General features: G+C 40.7%; 1 protein-coding gene across 1 annotated transcript in view; it reads left to right on the forward strand.

Moving 5' to 3' along the window:
• The window catches only part of LOC311303286 (slit homolog 3 protein-like), a 59,344-nt gene extending 33,114 nt beyond the window's left edge, over window positions 1-26,230 (forward strand). Inside the window, exons 17-29 of the mRNA XM_084429689.1 lie at window positions 179-250; window positions 1,203-1,366; window positions 3,343-3,467; window positions 5,014-5,111; window positions 6,776-6,915; window positions 9,456-9,549; window positions 9,778-9,915; window positions 11,654-11,897; window positions 14,383-14,513; window positions 22,340-22,494; window positions 22,667-22,955; window positions 23,034-23,239; window positions 25,824-26,230. Of these exons, the coding sequence (XP_084285815.1) occupies window positions 179-250; window positions 1,203-1,366; window positions 3,343-3,467; window positions 5,014-5,111; window positions 6,776-6,915; window positions 9,456-9,549; window positions 9,778-9,915; window positions 11,654-11,897; window positions 14,383-14,513; window positions 22,340-22,494; window positions 22,667-22,955; window positions 23,034-23,239; window positions 25,824-26,065 (2,098 nt within the window). The 3' untranslated portion in view covers window positions 26,066-26,230. The remainder of the gene's footprint in view (window positions 1-178; window positions 251-1,202; window positions 1,367-3,342; window positions 3,468-5,013; window positions 5,112-6,775; window positions 6,916-9,455; window positions 9,550-9,777; window positions 9,916-11,653; window positions 11,898-14,382; window positions 14,514-22,339; window positions 22,495-22,666; window positions 22,956-23,033; window positions 23,240-25,823) is intronic.
• The last annotated feature ends 240 nt before the right edge of the window (window positions 26,231-26,470 follow it).

Genomic DNA, 26,470 nt, shown 5'->3' on the forward strand with positions numbered 1-26,470 from the left:
TCACAAAATTGCCTGAGGTTTTCTATAATTCGTGCTAAATGCCTTGAATGACTGACCCTTTCTTTCTTTCTCTATCTCCCCTCTTTGATTCTTTCATCATTTATAGTGCAGAAAACAATGAAACCAACTCCCAGAGCTCAGTGCTTTTTTTCATTTTCTTTTCATTCTTCTCTTTCAGAACCCTCCACGGAAATGACCTTTCAACTATTCCGGAGGGAGCCTTCAGCCACTTGACATCTCTGTCTCATCTGTAAGTGTGTGTGTGTGTGTGTGTGTGTGTGTGTGTGTGTGTGTGTGCGCGCATGTGTGCGTGAGTGTGTGTGTGTCAGTGTGAGAACATTCTCTCTCTGCCTCTATTATTGATGGACTCCCAGTCTCAACCTTAGAGACCAACTCAGGTCTTTAGACTCAATGTAAGTTTTACCTCATTACCGTGTGCAACCTAGAGAGAGTGCAGCCTTGTGCTCCGCGCTCGGAGACCGAGCCCCACAGGAAATCTTTGTAAATTTTATTACTGCTAAAAGGCATCTATTATGAAGGCTTATGGCCGTGTTGTTTTTTTCCTCTCCGGCTGTAGTTCCTGTTGCCGGTTTGGAGTGGGGATACTGTAGCTCCTTGTGTCCTCATTGAAAAGAACTGTCAGGATAAAAAAAATCCATTGAGGAATAAAGGCCCTGTTGAATTGAAGGAAGTGCGATTGGGATTTCTGTAGTAAATGAAGATGTCAGCTTTGTAATGTACTGTAGTGTAGTATGGTGCATTCAAGTCATGTCGGAACAATCGTATTTACGAGTTGAACGGACATGAACGCCACAACAAAGTCATAATTACAAATAAGGAACTCAAAATTGTCTTTTAGCTCAGAGTTTCAGAGTTGGGGGATTGTGGAAAACATGTGCATCTTCTCATCTACCATCTCTAGTTTTTGGTTCCAACTCGTAAATACGAACTTCTCAGGAGGACTTGAATTCACTACTAAGGAAAAAACTAAAAGTGTTACCACTAAACCAGGCCTGTCCAACCCTGCTCTTTGAGAGCTACTGTCCCCAAAGTTTAGCTCCAACCCCAGTCAAACACACCTGAACTGAAGTCTACAGGAAGGTAACATTCCAGGAGCAGGGTTGAAGACCATTGCACTAGACCAACGAATCATACTGCTATTCTTTTCAAACAAAGTGTAACACTCGTCTCCCCTCATGCAGGGCTCTTGGAGCGAATCCCCTATACTGTGACTGCGAGCTGCGCTGGTTGTCTCAGTGGGTGAAGGCTGGGTTTAAAGAGCCTGGCATCGCCCGCTGCACTGGACCACCTGACATGGCGGACCGACTGCTGCTTACCACCCCCCTCAATCGCTTCCAGTGCAAGGGTGAGTCTCATTTCTGTCTTCTCTTCTGCTGGTTAAGGCCATTGCACACTGAGTCCGAAATTTTCGTATGTGTTTTTTCGTGTTCGTCAGCAGTAAAATTCGTCACGCACAGAAACCTTGCACACTGAGTCCGATGCGTATTTAATAAACCTTTGCGGAAAAAAAACGCAACAAATACTAAATGGATTCGTCAAGCAGTGAGGATGAATTTGTTGCCCTCTTTCTTCTTAAAAAGAGAAAAAGAAAGAAGAAATATTGGGTCCATCCAATCCTGAGATTGCGCCGAGAGGAAGGAGAGTTTCACCTCCTTATCAAAGAGTTGCGAAATTATCCCAAACGATTCAAAATTTACCTCAGAATGTCAGTGGAACAGTTTGATGCTTTGCTAGCGATACTGGAGCCACATATTAAAAAGACCACCAATTTCCGTGAACCAATCGATCCTGAACAGAAACTGGCAGCATATGGACGGACACACACATACACACACACACACACACGCGGCCGGCAGAAGCGATGGGCAGACAGAACAGCTGTATACAGGTTATATTTTATTCAGTGTCTTTGTAATCCGCATTTTGTTTTTCATACAGTACTTGTGCTGCGAGACGAAGTGTATCAACTTGTCAGACGTCATTCTGGATTTTGTCGTTCGCTTGTACGGTGGCTCTGGATTTTCAAAAAACCTCACAAAACACTGGCTGTAGATGCGAAAAACGCAGAAAATCGAACCCAATCCGATTTTTTTTTTTTACGGACGAAAGTTTCGTAGACAGTGTGCAAGCATGATTGACATAACGTGAGGTCGAATTTTTTTTTTAACGTGCGAAAATTTCGGATGCGAATTTCGGACAATGTGCAATGGCCTTTAGTCTGCTCCAGACACATTGAGCCATGGCGCCCGCATGGGAAATGCAGATTCGAATATGGTCTGCGTCATTTTCTGATCTAAATCCCCTCCCGCCCTCTCTCTCTCTCTCTCTCTCTCTCTCTCTCTCTCCCTCCCCCACTTCCTAAATAATATTCTGTCCCCTTCTCTGTTGTTTCTATGAGTAAAAAATCTCCAACAATCAAAATTCCAAAAAGAAAGTGTGAGAGTGTTTAATGTCGAGCATCTCAGAGTCAACACTAAGCGGCATTTACAGTGGCATTGTCTCTGTAATAATTCATATTTCAGAATGATATTTGAGGAGGAAAAAATGTTAGGGTGGGACTTTGTGTTATCCGATCAGAATTGATTGGATCATGAATAGTGTTATGATGGAGTTAGGGTGAAGGAAAGAGGTTGAAAAGTAAGAGCAGTTTTTTTTTTTTTGGTTACACTTTATTTTAAGCTAAATTATAGTTACATTGTACTTACTCGTATAAGTACTAAGTAATATTAATTAACAACATGTACTATAGAGTTACGTAATTATGCATGATGTACTGTTATTACTAGTAAGTAAATATAGTAACGTGTAACTACTGTACGTCACATTAAATTAAAGTGTTACCCCTTTTATCACAAACTAAAACTATTTTAAATTGTGTTTGTTAATTGTTAATTGTTTTTGTTATTTGTTCATTTTGTTAAATGAAGCTTAAATAAAATAAAATACATATATTAAATGCAAAACTTTAAAAATGAAAAATAGATGTTGCCCTGGCAGCTTAAAGGAAAAAAAAAGAATTAAGTACTAAAGTAACTAAAGCTAAAACTGAAATAAATATAAATTAAAGTTAAATAGAAATAAATCATATAATAGAATAGAAATAATAGTTAGAGTCAGAGCAGAGTTTACATTTTGATAAAATGTCAAATGTTTTTTTCTTTCTAGAAATAACATGAACAGATAAATAGTTCCACAAGTAAAGAGTCGACTAATTTTTCATGCTGACCTTAATGTCACCTCCATTCCCTTTGATTTCTCACTCTCCTGCTTTGTTCTCTTCCACACATTTATTCTTCACATTTTGTGTCGTGTGCGTTTCAGGTCCAGCTGATTTGAATCTGATGTCCAAGTGCGCCCCCTGTCTGGCGGCTCCCTGTCAGAACAACGGCACATGTGTGAGTGATGTCACAGGCTCCTACCACTGCACCTGCCCTTTTGGCTACAAGGTGAGTGAACAGCCAATGGCCCACATATATCATCGGGTAGCATCTATCCTGTCCTCCTGCACACGTGTGCAGAATATACAGAATATTCCTTTGAGTTATGTGCATCATTACATGCAAGAGAGCCTCATCATCCATCTTCCCAAGCTCAACTTCCTGTATCTGAATTTCTTGATTAGTTCCTATTGTACTCAAGGCAGGCATTTGTGAGGCGATGTTTGCGTAGCAGACTCATACTCAGCAGGAACCGTATGACCTTGGGGATGAAGCCTTGGGCCGCATTGCAAGAGATGTGAAGAATGTGAGCTGCTTTCAAAGGCAATTTATTTCGAGACAAGAAGCCATGAGAAATGAGAAGTGTGACAGGGAGTGTACAAAAATGCTAATCTTACGGCATCAAGCAGTTCACTTCCATGAGCTAAAACAAACTGCTTTTATAAACGTACACATGAACCAAATTTTAGACCACCTTTTCAAGCAAATTGGGCTGCAGATATACAAAAAGACACTTGAGCAGCTTTGAAAAACCAAATGAACCACAGTCTGACATCCAACAGACTCTGTTCCACACAAAAAGTACTTTGAGAATGTGTGTGTGTCCTGACTGCGGTGTGAAATCATTACCCTTTTGTTTGGTTATGGGATTCCTGTCAGTGTTGTTCTGTTGAAGAACAGATAAGAGCTTAACCCTTCGCCCTCTACAAGACAGAACCAATGGGCTTTCTTTTAATTAAAACCGCAGCTCTCAAGGTCAGTTGCAGGTGTGTGTCTGTCCTCGAAGTAAGTGAAGATTAATTAGAATGTTCAAGAGTACTGAATTAAATGAAACATGGGAGGAAGAAAGAGAAAAAACAGAGGGACACAGAGAGAGAGAAAACAGAGGCATATGGGCCCTTTGAGGAGAGCAGAGGAAACAGGCATATCAGTGGCAAAAGCCTTTGTCTGAAATTGAAATGGAGAATGTTAGTCATGGAGTTACAGCCCCGGAGTGTAAAAGGATCAGAGCACGACATACATCTTCCATAAACCATGGTATTAAACTAAACCTGTCTCTGGGCCTCGATATAGAACTAGTAAACAAATAAGATTTATATATTTTCTGAAGAAAATGTGAGTGCAAAACTACAATGTTACTAGTGGGTGATTACTAGGCTAAACAGTTGCTAATATGTTCTAAATGTTTATATTATTTTGCTATGTGGTTGCTAGGGTGTTCTGGGTGGTAGTTTACTATTTATGGTAAGGGATTAGAATAGATTCCTAATTATAAGTATGAGCAACAATAATAACCATAGCAAGCACCGCTAATCATTGCCCTTAATGTCCACTCCTTAACCCTGTTTGAATGGTAAATTGCGGTTAACATTTAAGTTGACATTTTACTCAGAACTCATTGTGTTATATTGTTGATGATGCTTTTATTCCTTTCACCTCTAAATCTTTTAAAGCAGCCACCTAATTGTGATGGCTCAGGATCTAAGGGTCAGACATGTTAAAACCCGAGCTCTTTCTTTCTTAATCTATGCTCAATGTCCTTTTCTTTCCTTAGGGTCGTAACTGCGAGATTCCCATTAACGCTTGCATCAGCCTGCCGTGTGTTAACGGAGGCACGTGCCATCTCACACCTGGACTGGACGGGCATTACAGGTACGTCCAGTCCTGTACAAATTATATTTTGACATGTTGAGCTGTGGTGCTAATTCTGGTAACATAGGTCTGAATGTAGCCTGCACAGTGTTTCCACTATCGCTATGAATACAAGTGTCAAAAGGATATAAATAATACATTTCATTTGAATGTCCTGTGTTAAAATGCACATCTGGACAAAATATGTGCATTAAAAATTTAAAGCTTGTAATACCCCTGGACATTTGAAAGAAGCAAGAGGCAGGCAGATTGTTGTAATGGCACAATAAATGTCCCCTGCGCCCTATAAATCACCCGGCAACTTTGGTAATGTCATATTAGACCATTTTTGTAGGGCAGCCGCTTCACATCCAGAAGAAAACAGAATTGCACAATGACTTTACAAAAAACAGCTAGCAAATGAGCCCAGAGATTTGTGTGTTTTATGTGTCTGTGGGTGGAATATATCAGTTTCTGGCGTAGCCCCTGAGTGTTGGCAGCCAGAGGGCAGGGACTGGGTGGAAGGGTACAAACGGGTGTGGGTTCTGCTGAACGCTGAGATAAGTTTTACTGCTATTGCTCAACAAGTCACCATGGAGATGGAGGTTTATCAAACACTGAGCCTCAGTCACTGATGGATCAGACCCACAAGACTTACGGATAGCAACAGAAAGACAAAACAACAGAGAAAAAATACATATATTAAGGGCTGCTTGGGATTTCAGCAGGTGATGTAGTCGAGACCAGCTCATTTGAGTTTGAGTCAAGACCGAGATCAGAAGAGGGTTGAGTCTGAGTCAAGACCGAGTCCTTGTGCTCTCAACAAGACAAGACCATGAAAATATGGTCTTTGGTTTGGACTTGAGGACCAAGACCATGAAAATATGGGCTTGGACTCAGGGGCATGTGGACCCTGTCTTACCTCAGACTCGACCCTTTTCTGGTCTCGATCTTTAGACTACGACACTGGATATATGATCTCCATCTTAAAAGAATAACAGTGCTTCCATCATCTGCTCACCATCATATTGCTTGTTTTTGGTGCAACGCAAAAAGAGTCATTTTGCAGAATGTTAAGGCTGCTCTTTTCCTCAAAGAAAGCGGATGGTGACCAGTGACTGTCCGGCTTAATAGCTCAGAGAAGGACAAACCGTTCCATAAAAGTGATCCATATAACTAATATGCTATTTTCCTTCTGAATAAGTCTTCTAAAGCCATACAATAGCTTTGTTAACATTGTCCTCCATAGTTATCATGGTGCATTTAAGCCATGTCTCATTTCGAAGGCGGCGTCCTCCGGAGGTTGCATCGCATTTGTCGGCCGCATTCGTCATTGAGGCTGCTTCATTTCAGTAAACTGACCACTACATTCCAAAGTCATTAAGAAATGACAGCCATTTATACTTCACTTGGAATAATAGTTACTGTTCCGCATATGACGTATGCAGCCGACAAATGCCACCTCCGGAGGACACAGCCTTCGAAACGAGACATAGCTTTAGAGACCAAACAGTGACACATGAATAGCAACAAATGACACTGTTATGGCTGCAGGACTAAAGAAAAACAGTCTGGCAGGTCTCAGGGTGTCACCAAACAGAACTAAATCACTGAAACCCATGTGTTTTCTTTTGTTCTAACATTTGAAGTATTGATCATTGTCTTGTGCCTTACCATTCCTGTAGCTGTGTGTGTCCACCTGGGTATGAGGGCCAGCAGTGTGAGCTGAATCCTGATGACTGTGAAGACAACGACTGTGAGAATAACTCCACCTGTGTGGACGGCATCAACAACTACACCTGTGTCTGCCCTCCTAACTACAAAGGTACCTGTTCAACCTCATTGAACCAGCCTGTAAATGCACTCAGTGTCTCAGACTCTGATACAATTTTCTGAGTCATATTACCCTATTTGTCTGTTTCAGTCGTACCGCAATGAGGCCATTTCACCGGCCAGACTGTGCCAATTGCATTTATATCCTCCAGCCACAACTGAGGTGGCTAAGAAAACATTAGGAAACCAAAATAATATACATGTTAAGGCTGGTAGAGGGCAGTTTTACTAAACAAACCAGCTTTTGACAAAGGTTCTGAGTCAGCGGATTTAGAGTTCAGCTGTTGTTAAAACTGTCTGTTCATTTCCACTTCTGATCTGCCAAGTGTTGAGCAGTGGCACCACTGCTCTGGTCCTCCCTTCTTTTCTGCCCTCCGCTCTTCTCCTTCCTCAAAATAGGAAGTGCAACTGCTCCTAGCGGGCCCTGTCATTATAACGGCATTCCTCTTTGCCACCTCCCCTGGAGCGGGTACATTTGGTGTGTAGAGAGTGTGTGTACTTGCTGCGGTCCAAGCCTGGCCACATCCATAAGCTTGTAGGGCACACACAGCTGTCTGCTTAAAGGGCACAGCCTTAAACTGAGTTTTAAACCAAGAAAGAGAAATTTTTTATTGCTCAGAGGTTGATCTTAGTGGGGTTCTTAGTTAGGTTTCATGTAAGGATCAACTTTGGCTCAGAGGTTTCCCCTGAAAGTCCTAGGAGTTAGATATAGGAACTCTAGAGGAGACGTGTGGGATTACTGGGGTCTTTTTAAGCTAGAGTCTCCATTTGCTCTCAAAAACAACTGTGATATTTGAATAAAATTCTCATTTGAGACTTTTCTTGCAGGCAGGAAGCTGTCAGTTAGATCGCCCTCATTCTAACTGGTGCTGCTCATCTTACTCTCTTTGTCTGACTGTCATCTGTACCAGACTGGCTAGAGCTCATCAGCAAATATATTTTTTAGTACTTTCATATAAAAAGGATGTAATTATGTGGGTGAAATGAAAGTGGAGAGTTGGAGATTTAATAGACTGGTGATGTTTTCTCTCCTTTATTAACATTGTGTCCAATTACAGTTATACTGGGACTTACACTACCTTTCAAAAGGTTTTTATTTTATTTTATTTTTTATAGAAATTAGTACTTTTATTAATCAAGGATAAATTGAAATGATAAAAAAGTGACAGTTAAGTTAATGTTACAAAATATAAGTATTTAAAATAAAAGCTGTTCTTTCAATTCATCAAAACATTCTGAAAAACAGTATCACAGTTTCCACATAAGGAGCACAACATTGGTTCTTGAGCATGAAATTAGTATATTAGGGATCATGTGACACTGAAGGATCATGTGACACTGAAGACTGGAGTAATGAATATGAAAATCCAGCTTTGTCACAGGAATAAATGACATTTTGAATATATCTATTTGAATATATTTTAAAATGTAATTTGTTCCTGTGACGAAGCTGGATTTTCACATAATCCTTCAGTATCACATGATCTCTAATATACTCATTTCACAATATTACTGTTTCACTGTTTTTTTGATCAAATAAATGTAGTTTTAAATCGTACAGAACCCAAACTTTTGAACGGTAGTTTAAAAGTTAGCAGACCGTCAGAAAAATGTCCCAAAATGTCATTGTCCAAACTATGCAAGGCAACGTTGTTTCAGCCCTCGTTTAATGTGGTCAAGTCTCTTAAACATTCATTCCTTCTCCATTGTCATTGTATTTCTGTATCTCTGTGTGCATTTTAACAGCTGTTGCAAATTCTACTGAAGATTGTTCTGTATTAACCTCAGTCTGTACTAGTCTTACCAACAACATTCAGATTTGATTTAAAACTCTACAGCCTGAGCTGTTTGCCAGATCCCAGCCTGTGAGGTGCACGCAGGAAACACAGGCAGTCGTGTGTGACCTGTAGACACAGACTGTACTGATTCCCTGAAGAACACACACAGTTGCTGCAGAAAGGGGTCTAGAGGAAATTGGCCTGGCAGCAGACCACCTAAACCTCGTCTCGAGGGCCGGAGCACAGAGAGGGTACATCTGTTTCTGAGCGGCTGCTGCTGTGCCATGCAGCCAGCAACACCAACACAAGTGCGCTGGACAGGAAATGCTAGGAATCCGGGTGAATGAGTGCAGGGATGTGGAGTTTGGATCAGACCTAGTACTGCCTGTTGCAAAGCCGGACGTCCTACAGCAGGTGGACGGGAACAGGCAATGTATTGAAGCTTCTGGTTGGCAGTGATTTAGTGCCTTCGATTGGACCCCGCTGAGCTGAGTGCTCAAGAAAGACTTTGCCATCACACAAAGATGTGTTTTCAGTTGAGCCTGTTGGAGAAAAGCCTCACAGTCTAAATGCTGGCAGATGGTGTGTGGGGCGAAAACACCTCAAGGAGGGTCACACATGCTGAATGTTCAGTCAAAGAGTTCCTTTAGCCAACTGTGAGCTTCACCCAGTAGAGGCCCTGAGTATTTCAGCATGTGATCAAATCCGGACAACTGTTAGAGTGATTTGTTCCTTTTCTTTGTGTGTCTCTTAGGTGATCTGTGCGAGGAGGTGGTTGACCCCTGTCTGCCTGGGTTTGACCTCTGCCAACATGACTCCAAGTGTGTTCCTCTCAGTAAGGGCTACAGGTGAGTGTGTGAGTGCCTATGGGAAGTGGAGCATGGGAGAACACAGAATATAGCTCATAATTCCACAGGAAAGACAACATGACCGGCCTGTAATGTAATAATGGCCTAGTTGTAGTCAGAAGTGTCATTATCACTACCAAGTGGTATTTAACTCACCTAGTGCCAGAGCTGCCTCTTTTGCAGGTCATCTCTAGCATTTAAATCGTTTGTATTGTTTTCTTTTTTTAGGTGTGAATGTTTGCCAGGTTATGTTGGCCAGCAGTGTGAGCAGGATTACAACGACTGTCTGGAGAACAAATGCCAGCATGGGGCAGAGTGTGTCGACGCCATCAATGGATACACATGTGTGTGTAGGGAGGGGTTCAGGTGAGACACGTGCATTGTTCACACTCAGGTGTGTTTACTTTACCTTTGTAAAGGACACAGCATAGATGGCTGTTGTTTGTTAAGCTAATTATAACTACTATAATACAGAGGTGTCAAGTAACGAAGTACAAATACTTCGTTACCTTACTTAAGTAGAAATTTGGGGTATCTATACTTTACTGGAGTAATTATTTTTCTGACGACTTTTTATTTCTACTCCTTACATTTTCACGCAATTATCTGTACTTTCTACTCCTTACATTTTAAAAATAGCCTCGTTACTCCTATTTAATTTCGGCTTGTTTTCATTCCGGCTTGTCGTCGTAAAAAAAAAAAAAAATTGGCCAATTACACAAACAGTTTAGATCTGAGTCCCGCCTCCTGAACACACATCGCTAAACTGATTGGCGTTGTGGTGTCTTTCTAACTTGTTTCACACTTGGTTGTGCGCAGCGCCAAAACTCCTCCGAAGGAAACCTAGATGCGGTAAGCGAGGGAGAAATCGGGGGAAATCGCGTCGAGAGAGAGAGAGAGAGAGAGAGAGAGAGAGAGAGACGCATGCATTTTTTTCCTTACATTACTTTTATTTTTATACTTTAAGTAGTTTTGAAACAAGTACTTTTATACTTTAACTTGAGTAAAAAGCTTGAGTTGATACTTCAACTTCTACAGAAGTCTTTTTAAACCCTAGTATCTATACTTCTACCGGAGTAATGAATGTGAATACTTTTGACACCTCTGCTATAATAATCGACAGATGTAGAACTGATGAGAACCATTTTGGTCTTGAATAATAATAATAATGATAACAATAACTATTAATTAATATATCGTTTTTAAATATAAAAAAATTATATAAAAACAAAAAATTTCTTTCTTTATTATAAAATATTTTTTATATCATTCAAATATAAAAACTACAGATAAATACTGATCCTGACATTTTTAGCTGTCCATAAAGAGGCCATTTAATCAGGTACACACACACACACACACAGACACACAGCTTCTGTTGGTGCTTTATTATATGCTAGTGTATCATTAAATCTGAGATGCACAGAAGATGAATCTCCATATGTCTAATTATAACACTAGCATGTGTGTGTGTGCATGTGTGGCAGAACAATCGCTCTCTCCCCAGCATCCCTCACTCCACCACAGCTACTGATTAAGGGCCTGATGGTGTCTTGAGCCCAGCATTAATCTGGCTTACCACCCATCCTGACACTCTATCAATATTCTAACACCATCTTCTTCTCCTGTGTGAATTAGATTTAAGAAAGAAAGAAAGTTCAATTAAAAGTGCTTGAAGAATTGTGGTTACCCTTTATTTTACGGTGTCCGTGTTACAGTGTAATTATACATTTAAGTACTGTGTAATATTAATTAACTACATATTTACTGTAGTTTGGTTTATGGTTAGTTGTATGTTATTATGCACAATTTTTAGCAATTACTATAGAAACTACATGTAACATGTATAACAATAATATACTTAATATACAGTATTCCATAATGATTTCTGAAGGATCATGTGACACTGAAGACTGGAGTAATGGAATAAAAATTCAGCTTTGCCATCACAGGAATAAATTACATTGTTAAACATATTCAAATTATTATTTTTACTGTATTTTGATCAAATAAGATACTTACATAAAAGACAAATACTAATTATTCTGTACTTTTGACTGGTAGTGTAAATGCCTTATATATCTCCCCCTCTCTATTTCCTTAGCGGGTTGTTCTGTGAGAATCATCCACCAATGGTATTGCTCCAAAAGACGAGTCCGTGTGATCAATCTGACTGTCAAAATGGAGCCCAGTGTCTCGTCATGGAGGGAGAGCCCGTGTGCCGCTGTCTACCTGGCTTCTTCGGCATCAAGTGCCATAAAATGGTCACAGTGCACTTCCTCGGCAAAGATACCTACGTAGAGCTCTCCGGCGCCAAGATCCGACCACCCATGCACATATCCCTCCAGGTACACCTACAACCACTTCCTGTAATGCTTAACAATAGGTCCCAGATCAGTTTCTGTAATATAGACTTCACATATCACTAGCCTCAGGACAGTCCGCATATCAACCAAACTCTCATCAGCGGCCATGAGAAGCGATCTGCCTCTCCTATCATCTATTCTAGGTCTTCTTTTTTTTCATCCACAGTGCATGGTTTAAGCCAGCTTTGGCCTCTTTGACATTATGCGAATGTCACCTCTTGTCCACCTGTGTGAATAATTCCTCTCCTGAGGACATATATTATGGTAATAGAGGTTGAGCTGGGCTGTTATCCGTTGCAATCAGGGGTACTGCGTGACCGCTAGATCTGCTACAAATGAGCCTATATCTTCTCACTGTCGGGAGGGCACACTAATGTTAATTAAAGTAGGAGAAATTAAAAAGAGCTCAGTAGATGTTTATCTCCTTGTGAGAAATAGTGCATTGGTTATACTCTGCGTTGCTTTCTAAACCAAGTCTGAATTTTTCACAAGAAAACATGAACAATGAGGTTTTAAAATGAAACAGTGCATATGTATGAACTATTTCACACTAAGTACAAACTGCAATGTTACATTGTTTGTTTATTCAGAAGCTGGGTAATTTTTTTCATTGTTCAGATATTCACAGACCATTCAGATAAGTGATGCCAGTTTTCAGGGATTTTCATAGATGATTTGAAAATTAATTAATTACTTAAGTCATTAATTATGTAAATTGTGTGACGGAATCCAAATGCCATGTGCACAAAGCCTATTTTAACAAAACGCATTTTAATTTTCCTCTAAATTTCCATCTTAATTTACCTTTAATTGTCAAAAAACAAAACAAAAATGGATTAAATATTAAATGAAAAATAGAGAAACAACTTTTAATCTAGTAAAATGTTGTTGTGTGGATTAAACATTTTGGACTTTCCCATTAAGTCGCATCTAAGAGAACGACATTATTTCATCTTTAGACTTGATGCCAAATATTTATTACACTTTCGTTCTCTTCAGTCACATCAGACTGAGGGCCGTATCTTACACCAAGCTCAATTGACTTTAATACCGATGCATGTATCATTCCTATTTTGCACCCGCGCACAGCGGACTTTTCCCTCCACAGACGCACGTCGGTAAATTAGGAAATTAACTTGCGCTCCCGGGGGCGGTTCAGCGCAAAGAGGAGGCGTGTTACGGCGCAAACGTTCCCTCATGCTATTTTGCAGGTTTAGAAAACAATTCTGCCACTGACCAAGAAAAACCTAGTCTAAAATCAGTGGCGTGTTGCGCATGTTATTCATATGCTATTTTAAGGGCGCATGCTTGGCCATAATCAATGTAGCGTGTGCACAACACGCATGCACTTTGCTTATCTCATCTACACACAGACGCAGCAGTTCTCATTTTTAGAAAACAATACATTATTACAAGGAAAAATATTAATATTAACACACGAGGGAAATCATTGTTGTGTCTATGAAGATGTGAAAAAATAGCCATAAATCTAGCTTACACATTTACCCAAATTTTTATACGCCTGTTTAACCGAAGCTAATTTGGGTGGGTTTCTCCCATCCCCATACAATGTCACTTCTCTGTGTTTTACGGCCCTGACGAGAACGTCGGTCTCCTCGGCTGTGAACCGCTCCTGCCGTGCGCCTGGCAAATCCGCCGTTATAATAGTAAACCGCCATGGAACAAGCGCGCCTGCTCTTAAAGGGAATGTGAGATGACGCTCTGATTGGTTTATTTCACGTTTCGCCCAAACCACACCTATGAAAAAGGAAGCTACTTCAGACCAACCCATTTTAGATTTGCGTCGGGAGCAACAGTCATTTATCCCGCCGGTATAATAGCAACAGCACCGCCCACAAAGTTACTTGCGTTTCACGCTTGATACTTGCGTTTTAGATCGTTAAAATAGGGCCCTGAGCGTGAACTAAAAGGCAACACGCAGAGGCCGGGCACTTGGGAGTAGCAAATGTAGAAAAGCAATCAAATTAGGTTGCTTTTTTATTACCAGCGTTCTTAGTAAAACTGTGCTAAACAGCATTAATGACTTGGTCCTCCTGTGACATATTCACTGACAGAAACCGAATACAGGGACACATTAACTGCTCATATGCCTCCAGGCTATGAGTGTAAGCAGTCCACTCGATCTCAACTGATGTGTAGAGAGGCTTCTACACTCCATAAGCCATCAACTGTCCTCCTGCCCTACTGCTTATATATAAACGTGAGCTGTTTTCCATCACAGCTTGCTCGCAGGCGTATCGTTTGATGCCCTCGACTAAACAGGGAGTTAAGTGCCAGGCCTACGGCGGTTCTCTCGGTGTGCATGTTGTGTTGAAATAGTGTGCTTATCGCGCACTCTCGATTGTTTTCTACATCCTTCTTTTACTTCTTCAAAAGTATTCCTGCTGTTCTCCTTCACTAATCTTTTGCTGTCTATTTCCCATTTTCTGCCCCTCTGACTTTGTAGATGGCCACAGATAAGGACAATGGCATTCTGTTGTATAAAGAGGACCATGACCCACTCGCCCTAGAGCTGTACCAGGGACACATTCGTTTGATCTATGATGTTGCCAAGTACCCCCCAACCACAGTGTACAGGTGAGCAGACACACACACACACACACACACACTATTTTAAGGCATCCTACACTCTCAAATAATATGTGCAATAAGTGTACCTTTAAGGGCACAATACTTTTAGGGGCAGTGCCCTCAAAGGGACAACTCTGTACTTTATTAACCCTCAAAAGGATCATAGTAGTACCTTAGAAGGCAGTAGTCAAAGGTACTAATAAGCACGTGTTGGGGTAAATACAACAAAGTTGTCCCTTTAATGGTACTGCAGGGAAGTACGATCTGTAGTTTTAACAAAAGCCCTGAAGCTGTCAAAAGTTTTGACACATTTTACTGTACGCCATCCAGCTGACTTTAGTTAGAAAAGTTTTTTCATGTGAGTGTAGGCTCTCTCGAAATAATAGGTAGCATAATTATGTTACCCCTTAAGGCGGGCATACACTGTGCGATTTTCGTCCGATTTTGAGCCAAATTCTGACTTGTGCAACTGTTTTTCGGGTCGGGCCGATATTCAGCTTTGTCGTGCGTCGTTTGTCGTACAGTGTTCGTGCAGTGTACAGGGAGAAAAGAGAGGCGATTAACCTCTCCCGACCGACAATCGGATGGTCGGATAAGTTTCTGCCATGTCAGAAATTTTGGTCGCTCCTCGTGACTATATCGCACAGTTGAAGCAGGGCTACGAACCGATTGCCCTAAACTCAGTGTTTTTTCCCTCAATGCGCCTGCGCGAAAACAGAAGTTTAACCATTTAATCTGCAGCAAGAAAGAAAACGAATAGAGGGAGATCTTTAAGTTCTTTAGCTCAAGCTACAAATTACTGTTGCTTACCTCCAGTTTGTGTTGCAAAATGGATTAATCATATATTACCCACGGTTTCCAAGCCACCTGCGATGTATCGTGCCTCTTTTATTAATTAGTTAAACAATGTTTTTGAAATAAAGCTGTTTTTAATTTTCATTGATGACTAATTATTGCAGTGTTCACACATATTATAGACTGTTAATAATTTTAATTAGATGCCTATAATTCATTGTAATTGACGGAAATGTTTTAGACAATTTTCAATGAGGAGCTTATATGTGATATTTTTTTATCCTCACAGCTATGCGGTGATGCGCTATGAAATTATTGCGTGGCAGATGAATTATAATAGCCAATCAATTTAATGATAAAAGTAGCCTAGGCCTTCCCTAATAATAATAATAATAATACAATAATTCTAATAATAATTTAATACATAAATTGGAAATGCTAAATCATCTTGATATTGATAGCTGATGCTTGTTTTGACAATATCTCTGGATACATGATATCATCTTTGGCGCAACCCGGCACGGGGGTTTATCGCGCAGTCAAGTCGCAGCTCGATGTTTGGACCGTATAGTGTGAGCACATAAATCCTGAGCTTTGGCTTTACATCGCATGCGATATACTCGTTCAGTGTGAGTAGGTAACCTTGCTGAAATCACACAGACATCGCACGTTGTATGCCCGCCTTTAGGGTCCTTCATTTTGAGAATCCTAAACAGTATTGAATGTATCCTCAGAAGAAAGGGCAATCCCAGAATGCACTATGCCAAACTCCAAGATGGTTGAGGGGAATGTTGATTTGAGTATTTCATTGTTAGCTTAGTAACATGCTATTGGCAGATTATTGTAATCAGTTGCAAGTCTCCAGTGTCACTAAAGTGGTTTCATTTCAGTTAGGATTTTCCCTAAGAAGTCAGCTGCCTGTGTAGTTCACTAGGTTTTGTCCCAACACAATCACACTTCTGTTCTACACAATAAATAAACCCATACAGCTAGCTGTTTTTGCTGCACCATTATCTAAACCAGTTTAATCTATACCACTCTGAATTATTTCCATACATCAAAAATACACACTAATTCATCTTCCATAAAAATGATTGAGTTTCAAAGGAGGCACCCTGCTCTCATTCAGAATAGTTTGAGGTGAAAAAGGCGTGTTTGTGGGTACGTTTTCTCCCTGTTCTCAGGGAAGTTTAATCCCTGTAAGCTCATGGCACATCATAAAACCATATAGGAGCCCCGGGTTTACATGACTGCTTGAATCTGCCTCAGGCGAGAGCTTGCTTCTCTGGTCTGTTCCCATGTGAACGCTTCTGTGCTGCAGCCGCCATGATTTCTATGCTCATTGGAGCCCCCATAAACACAGAGCTCTTAGCCCTCACCTTCTGCCCTTTCAGCAGACAACTGGCTTGTTGAGTCTGGCGCAGATGGTGCCTGACTCCGGCCTGGTGGGTCACTGCGGATGTCATTAAGCTTGCACAGGCTCTGTAATGGGTTTCAAGAGCCCAGATTCAAGCTTTTAAATCCAGTCTACACACAAACAATGAAAGCCTACAGTTCCTCTGCATTCTTATCTATGTCTGTTAAGAATGGGTATGTGACATATATCAGGGTCTCCGGCATTTACGTCTGCAGAAGCAGAGTGTGAACATTTGTGACTGGCAGCTGTTTTAGCAGGCAGTAGAAGTGAACAGCGGTGAGCTGGGTGCCTGCCTGCTTGATGACTTTGTATTGATCGTTCCTGCTGCATAGGGCCACTCTTCCCTTCTGTCTGCAGAAAGGGCTAAATCGATTGCTGTATGAGGGAGTCTCAGCATGGAAAATAACATTTCAACCAGATTCCTTGTCTTTGCAGACCAAGGATGCTTGCAATTAAAATTAGAAATACTGGAATTAACTGTATGTATTTAGAGCAATTGCACTTTTTTGACATTTTATTTAGTGGAAGAAAAAGAGTGGAACAGACCGAACATACATTTCCCATATGAGAATCATAGCTCAAAATGTCTGTAGCATAGGTGCTAAAAACTAAATTATGACTCCAAAAACTTGGCTTTATTTTAAGGCCTTGCCATTGCCACTATTGTTCCCAGTCTGCAGTCATCTTGAAATGTACCGGTCAGCTACTTTCTTTGTAGGCAATTGGCATACAAGTACAGATATAACATATCATTAATTTTGCTTCCTTAGCTAAACCCTGCTATATAAAAAAAAAAAAAAATCCAGGAGACATGAGCACCATCTATGAACACAAGCACTCAATTCATGGGTGTCCAAACCTGCTCCTTGAGGGCCAATATCTTGCAAAGTATAGCTCCACCTTGCCTCAATACACGTGCCTTGAATTTTCTAGTATTATTGAAGTCCTGGCTTAGCTGGTTCAGGTGTGTTTGATTAGGGTTGCAGCTAAAGTCTGGCCCTCCAGGAGCAGGATTGGTCATCCCTGGCTTAATGTGTCATAGCACATGTATTAACTGCTAGACCAGGACTCCATTGTGTACTTGAACAGTTCAATTAGTATGCAGAGGTCTGACTGAATTAAGTAAATTTTGATGTCAAGTTTTTTGTAGACCATTAGACCCTACTAAATCCAAGATCATGGCACTCTCAGTTAATCATAGGTCTTCAACCCTGCTCCTTGAGGGCTAACATCCTGCAGAGTTTAGCTCCAACCCTAATCAAGGTGTTCGAGGTATAACAGGTGTGTTGGAGCAGGGTTGGAACTGAAGTCTGCAGGAAGGTAGCCCTCCAGGAGCAGGGTTGGCTACCCCCGTCATAGATCCATGCTCACCCTCTAATTATCTTGTTTTTCCCCAAGTGACATTATGATGTGTGGCTTTGGCATGTCTGCAGCCCATTGTCTTGGGGTAAAGAACAGAGTTCACATGTGAGGAGAGGAAATGCAAGGAGAGAAATTATACTTCCATCTTAATTTAGCTGATTTGGTCATGGCACTACACGGCACACCCCGGTCTGGCAAACATGCTCCTGAGGTCTCCATGTCATAGTTAGTGCTAACAATGTGGAACCAGAGCTAACAGAGCCCCTGAAGAGCCAGCTGCTCAATTTGTAACCCGTCCTACGCCACAATGCTTGGACGTGGGTGCAGCGTATGGGCAGTTCCCTTGCTTTGGTTTTCCCACCATGGAAGCTGCAGTTTTGAGGCTGTGGTTGGAGCATTCCTGAGCCAAGTCTGGTTCAGTGGCTCTCTGCGGGTGCTTGACTTCAAATGTGGAACTGGGTCATAAAGACTCTGTGGGGCGAAGATCAGAGGGGAAAAACTGCAAGATTCCCACACCATCTACAGGTCCCACTCAGCTCTTCTTACACCTTGCCCCTGCTGAACTTCAGCGAGAGAAGAGATCCCTGACAGGAAAAACAAGGAAATATTATGAAGAAAATGGAAAAGGTGAGAGGGAAAGGGAGGTTCTGGGCGGTGGGAAAGAAGACAGATCAGACCCCAGAGAGATGAAGAGTGACTGAGAGCCAATGAAGAGTGAAGGACACTTATCTCTGCAATGTGATCCTGTCTCGATGGAAGGTGTGGGTGTGGGTGAGGGGAGAAGAGAGATGGAGAGATTGATATATGCACTGGGGAGGAGAGTGAAGGAAGCTCTTAACTAGCAGTAATGCCTCATTACCATGAGATGAATGCTTAGGTCCATGCAGCGTGTTAATGTGCTGCCCTTTACTAAATGTCACGCTAATCTGAGTATTAGTTTAACCAGCGGCGTGGGCAGTTCCTCAGTGTCGGTTTGTAGAAACATCGCAGGAAATTGAATGAGAATGTTAGAATTGCAGTGTTCCCTGCCCCCAGCTCCTCAGCGTGGGCTCGCCATCCTGCACCACACCTAACCACAGCTCTAAAAGCAGCTAATGTTTGGCATGTCAACTGGGTTTAACGCTGAACAGTGCTAGGATGACTGGGGAAGGGTCAGAGTATGTTTTTAAGGCCTGTTTTTGTTTCACCCGCACTAAGTTCCTGTGTGAGCAGAATGTCTGAGTGGAGGGAAAGTAGTGGTAATTCAGCCTGAGTAAGATGAGTACGTAAGATGTTTCCTTGTTGTTGCTATGTGCAACAACGCTAATACTATAATAGCAGAAAGAATAGTCAAAGCTGAGGGATGCTAATGCTAACGGTCCATACACAAAGATTTAGTGTAGCATTAGCATAGGCCTACATAATTTACATTTACGCATTTGGCTGATACTTTTATACAAAGACTTGTGTTGCATTCAAGGTACAGATATTATCAGCTCTTGCATTCCCTGACAATCGAACCAATGACCGTGGCGTTGCCGTGTCAATGACCAATTGCCGTGGCGTTGCCAGTGCCATGCTTTACTGTTTGATCTTTAGGAAGGCTACATTATTCTCATCCCAAGGATGAGACTCTTGTCCTTTGCTACTTACAAATGTTTTGATGTTAGAGCTTTACTTCAGTCCATATGTAAAGCAAAGCTATTGGTTCCACCCCATGATATCTTAAATGCTATATAACCTTGTTTAGCAATTCACGCTCCAAAAAGGCATAATTGACTTTACATCTGCAGTCTGTTACTCGTAGCTAGTGTAAGCAAATGATAGTGCCGTGTAATTGAATCTGGAAAATGTAAATATGTCTACAGGTCTGCTGATCTAGATAACTCTCCAAGATGAAGGAGTCTGTAATAGTTCCTAACTTTGTGTTTGTGTCATTTATAATGCGGTTTTGCTCAAGGAAAAATAGAGTATTTTATTTTCAGCTGACAGGAAATTGACTTCCCCTCGTGTGAGAGGGGTGACATGAGGTTGCTGAAATCTTCCACGGGTTTCTGTTTGTTTTTATTGAGTTCCATAATGGGCTGCTTGAAGCTAATATGCAGGCTAGCCGCACATCAAAGACACTCCACCTTCTCAACCCCCCATTCTAAAAATATTATGGCCTCAGGATATTTTCTGTCTGTCAGAATATGAACAAAAGGCCAATAGTTGCTTTGCTACATCTTGAGGAGTTGTTTTCTACTGCCCCCTAGTGGTGCTAGACCTTCACTGCATAGATTCAAGAACATTTTGTCAGTTCCAAATGAAGGCTTTTGTCTCCCGTAGTGAGATTTATGTTCTGATTAAGTCATGTTTTCATTCTTGTAATAGACCCTTCCTCTTTGTTCCATTACATTCCCACTCTCACCACCTTTTCCACAATACTCTTCCGATTTCCTTCCCAGCCAGCATGTAGGCCCTCAGAGCGACTTAATGAAAGACGGCTGTCAAAACCAGAGACAGTGGATGAAAATGTCCTTATATTATAAAAAAGTTGTTCATCTCTGGTGGTACTGATGTATCAAATGGACGGGCTTGAGATGTTTGGGGGGGTCTCAGCCGGCAGACAGTAGTGTTTGTTGCAAAAGCCTATTTTGAAACAGGAATTGAATTATGGGCCTGTAATGCAAACCACACGTGTGCCTGTGTTGGGTCTTTGTTCAGCCAAGACCTCCGTGAACCGTACCCCCTATATCTGGGGACACTGATCCCTATCCGCACCTATGGCCTCAGCATTTCAGCAATGGAAATTTGCATTGCAAGCCAGCGCAAATACTAGCTGCCTGCCCACAAAGCAACAATTAGTTCATTTTAATGCTAGCCTTTGTTTGCTTAATATATTTGCTGGCAATGCTCTGTTGTTTTAGGTGTTTTACCATTTAGTACATGTATACGTACATATATTAAATATAGAGACAAATAAATGTTTTCATTCATTCATTTTTTTTTTTTTCCCAAACACAGAAAAAGAGGAAAACCTTGTTTAAGGCTGAGGGGAGATTAAGATATACTCTACTCACCACAATATCATTTCTTGCACCCCCTTCTCCTCTCTCTGTTGGTCTCTGGTCTTCTTTGCCAAACCACTGTCTCTAGCTGTCTGTAACTGCTTGCGCTCCATCCAGCAATAACTACTACAATACAGAACCAGGGTTTCTACAGCCGAGCAGACCAAATTTTCATGATCTGTTGTTAGTTCAGAGGATAGTGATAAGTTCATAACCTTAAATCTCACCTTTAAACAAAAGACAATCCTAGAAGTCAGCAGAATCTGGGCCAAACAGCTCGCTACAGTCACTGCAATGTCAGAAACAGGAAAAAAATCACCCAGCTGTGCCGGTCAGATGTTTCATGGAGGTTTCATGGAACTGGGGAACAAACGGCACTCTTCAATGATTTAAAAATGACCGTGTGAAACAGAAACGCTCTCAGGCGTTCGCACAGTCACAGTGCCAAACTCAGCAGGATGTGATTTGAGCGTGCTAACTCAAAGAAAGAGTGAACTTATGGCCAACACAAGCTCTCCTTTTCCCACAACATAAGCTCTCCCCATGTCAGTGCCAAATTCACTGGAAATACACCTGACGGAGTGTAATGTGGAAACCATAGCATTTTCAGACAGTGGGGAGATATTCTATATTGCATATTCAGGCTTTTCACTTGGGCTTAAAACAATAATTTTAAAAAGTGAATTTACCCCAGTGGTGACATGATACGGTCAGTTAAAAATGCCGCTAAGGCTAATTTAATAGCTAGCATTTTGTGTATCCTAAATACACACATTTAAATAATATTTTAGCAAAATCTGACAAAATATAAGCTTGATGGGAAATGGGATTTTTTTTTTTTTCACACATGTAACATATTTAATGTCACGTCTACTCTTCACTGACACTGCCTCCTTGGTTAAAAAATAAATAAATAATCGAATTAGTTGCAAAATAAGTTTTCTACCATTTTGTGGTTGAAATTCTGTCTGAGAGACAGTAGTAATTTGTGTAAAAAATTCTATAAATTTAAAATATTAAATATTCAAATGGTTTATTTCACACTAAGTTCAGATAATCATAGTTTTATATATATATATATTATTTATTATTATTATTATTAAATTATAAATGTATTAATATAATTATACATTTATATACCACTACTATATTATATAAATATAATATTATTATTAAATTATATAAATGTAACAGATTTATATTTTTGTCTGTCTTCTGCTTTCTGCCAGTGTGGAGTCTGTGAATGATGGTCTTTTCCACATGGTGGAGGTGCTGATCCAGAATCAGACCCTGAGTTTGGTGGTGGATAAAGGGGCACCAAAAAGCCTGGGCAAACTGCCCCGCCCCCCTGCTGTGGACCACAACACACAACTCTATATAGGCGGTGAGAGTCAAAGACACCTCAGTGTATTTCAAAGGTTTCATAGTGGCTTGCTTTGAGACATACAAAATGCTGTCCAAATGTTTGAATACATAATGATTGTAATGTAAAGCATTTGCAGGCCCTCTCTATATTGTATGAGTGTGTTAATATTTGCCTGTTGTTCATATTTTAGGGGTTCCCTCTCTGATTGACACGGCAGGCCTGCGACCGGGTCCAGACCGTCCATTCCAGTCCTTTAACGGCTGTATTCATGACGTACGGCTCAATGGGGAACCCCAAGACCTCGGCGGTGGACCGGCAGGGGTTGATGGCGTCCTGCCGGGCTGTCACTCCTGCGGCGTTTGTGTTCAGGGGGCCTGCAGACAGAGAGGAGAGGCAGGGGTGTCCTGCGAGTGTCCCACCGGCCACAATGGCCCACTGTGTGAACAGATGACCTCCCAGAGCCCCTGTCAGAGCAGCAGGTACGCAAACACGCATGTACACAAACACTCACGGTTGTGCTTGTATCAGGCAGTAATACCCTCTCTCTTCCCGTGCAGGTGTGTGCATGGTGTGTGTGTGCCTAAAGGCTCCTCATACAGCTGCTCATGTGCAGATGGATACTCTGGCCAGTCCTGTGACAGACGGGAGGAGTCCGCCGCATGTAAGGGGCAGCACTGTGTGCACGGAGAGTGCAGAGCGACGGAGAGCGGAGAGCCGGTTTGCCACTGCCAGCCTGGGTACAGCGGGCCGACCTGTGAAACTGGTGAGACACTGCACTGCAAAACATATGCATTATTCTTGATCTGAATTTAAAAGCTTGTTACTTATACCACTTAAGGTGAGACACGGCAGGCAAAAACATCGTTTGTTTTTTTACTGGTCAATTTTGAGATTTTTGGGTATTTGTCTTCTTTTAGACTTGTGGTGAAAAAAAGTCAGAAATATACATGTAGGTCTTTATTTTATTACACTTTGTCTGTTTGCGTCTGTAGATTTCTCATAAATTTAACAAAAGTTGGCGTTCTTAATCAACATGCTGCTCCGCGATCCTGTCGGATCCAAATATGGTCATTTCCTTTTTATCAGCAACCAATCGTAAAAGTAAAAGTAAATCGTAAAATCTCATTGGCTGATGATAAATCTTTAAAGCCCGGTTTCTCAAAATGACTTTTCTCTTATACTACGAAAATCATTTTTTTAAGGCTATTGACAGTGTTTTCTGATTTACAGGATAACTAAAGTAGATATCCATAAATCCCTCTGTAATTTTTTTCCCATCTAAAATGTGAACACAATGAAAAAATATTTTTTAACCTGGCTTTATCCAATACTCAAGATTGCAAATTAGCGCATATTTAATTAGATATTGCCTAATTTGCATATTTAAACATTAAATTACAGAAAACTTGTAATACATTTTTTTCTCATCTTAATGGAGGTAATCAACTGGGAAAGTTTCATGGTGATATCTGCTAGTTAAAAAATGTACCCTATTCACCTATAGTGTCCCGCCTTAAAAACAAGATCGTTAATAAATGTTTCTGGTTCTACTGTGCACAATTCATCAGTGAACGTTATTTTACAGGGACAAAAATGTTTCCATAATCTTCCAGCGAGGTTGTGTTTACACTGTTATCTATCTTTTCTTTTGTTATATTCTTTTGGTTTGTTGATCCATTTAGCAATAGTTATTTAGCAAGATGATGATCCACACTGAAATACTTTATTACTGTTGCTGTTCTCATAATCCTAAGAATTTAATAATGTAGGCCACTCTGCTTTTCAGATGACTATTTTCATTCAAACTTCATTGGCTGGTGAAGAATATTACAATGACATCACATACAATAATATCTCATTTCAACAGAGCGCAACAATAATAACCATCATTTTTACGTGGTTTTCCTTTTTCTCCATAAGATCTCCATGAGATGAGTAAAAACACTGTTTTACATTTATTCCAAAATAGATAAATACTGCATATTCTCTACTGTTAAAAAGTTTGAAGTCAAAAAAAGAAAAGAAAGAAATTAGCCTACTACTTTTATTCAACAAGAATGCATTAAAGGGATAGTTCACTTTGAAATAAAATTTTGGTATGTTTTAGCTTACCTCAAGGGCATCCAAGATGTAGGTGTCTTTTTTTCCGCAGTAGTTTCAATTTTGATATTTTTAGGTCAAACCGTTCTTGTCTGTCAGTCATATAATGCAGGTCGATGGTCACTGTCTCAAAACCCAAGCACAGAGTCCAAATTAAAACAATTCCCCATCGTCCAAATTAAACAATTCCCCATCATAAGTACACATTGATGGCCTAAGACACGAAACGAGCGGTTTGTGTGAGAAAACGAACAGTATTTATATCGTTGTTATCTCTTGAACACAGCATACGTCCAAATGATTTGACGGCGCGGGCGGGTATAGATATATAAATAGATGTCGCCTTGGCTACTGCAGTTCATTGGAACGAAACCGTAGCCAAGCGACATCTATTTATATATCTATACCCGCCCGCGCCGTCAGATCATTTGGACGTGTGCTGTGTTCAAGAGATAACGATATAAATACTGTTCGTTTTCTCACACAAACCGCTCGTTTCGTGTCTTAGGCCATCAATGTGTACTTATGATGGGGAATTGTTTCATTTGGACGATGGGGAATTGTTTTAATTTGGACTCTGTGCTTGGGTTTTGAGACAGTGACCATCGACCTGCATTATATGACTGACAGACAAGAACGGTTTGACCTAAAAATATCAAAATTGAAACTACTGCGGAAACAAAGACACCTACATCTTGGATGCCCTTGAGGTAAGCTAAAACATATCAAAAATTAATTTCAAAGTGAACTATCCCTTTAAGTGCGTCAAAAGTGACAAAAAAAAAATATTTAAATGCTGTACTTTTGAACTTTCTATTCAAAGAATCCACAAAAAAATGTCTCATGGTTTTCACGAAAATATTAAGCAGCACTATCTTTAACATTGATCAGAGGTTATGTTTCTTGAGCAGCAAATCAGCATATTATTATGATTTCTGAAGGATCATGTGACACTGAAGACTGGAGTAATGATGCTGAAAATTCAGCTTTGTCATCACAAGAATAAATTCCACTTCAAAATATATTAAAATAGAAAACAGTTATTTGAATGATATTTCACAATATTACTATATTTACTATATTTTAGCATAAGAGACCCCAGGCTCAGTTAAATGCATTGCAAATGCCGTTTCATTACCATGCCGTACAGAATCCAGAAGAGTGAAGCAACAAGTCAATATGTGACCTGAAAGTATTATATAAATGCTTTATCTGATGGCCTGTCCTCTGTCCCCTCCTCCACACAGAGCTGACGTGCCAAGGAGAGATGGTTCGCGAGCTCCTCAAGCGTCACATGGGTCATAAAAACTGCACCTCCACCAGTAAAATCCCCCGGGTGGAGTGTCCTCACGCCTGCCACTCGGGCCTGTGCTGCGCCCCCACCAAGAGCCGGAGACGGAAGATCAGCTTCAAGTGCTCCGACGGATCGTCCTTTTCCGAGGAGATCGAGACCACCGTGGAGTGCGGCTGCACAAAGTGCCTATTGTAATAATAGAGCGGAAGATGGAGCGGAAAAGAAAATATATTGTAAAATAAAACAAAACACAAATAGAACTTATTTTTATTAAGGGATGTTTTTTTTTAAAAGAAAGAAAGAGACTGTTTTTATGATGTTGCTTATATGTGTCAGATGAAAAGTAATTTTTGTATCGTCAAACAAAAACACACAGATTAACATTCCTGAAAATATATGAATTATATAAATATGTATAAATCTATATAAATGTACAACCTAACCTTAAGAATTAATTTGGTCTGTGTATTGCATGTCTATTGTGAAGTGTGAGCGCAGAGACTTTTTGCTGGAGAAGCAGGAGGGCTGAAATGAGCCTGTGTAGCCAATCAGGGGAGGACTGTCTAGACTCTCTATCACAGGAAGTGGTGAGCCAGCTTC

This window comes from Rutilus rutilus (genome assembly GCF_951802725.1).
Source record: "Rutilus rutilus genome assembly, chromosome: 14".
Taxonomy (NCBI): Eukaryota; Metazoa; Chordata; class Actinopteri; order Cypriniformes; family Leuciscidae; genus Rutilus; species Rutilus rutilus.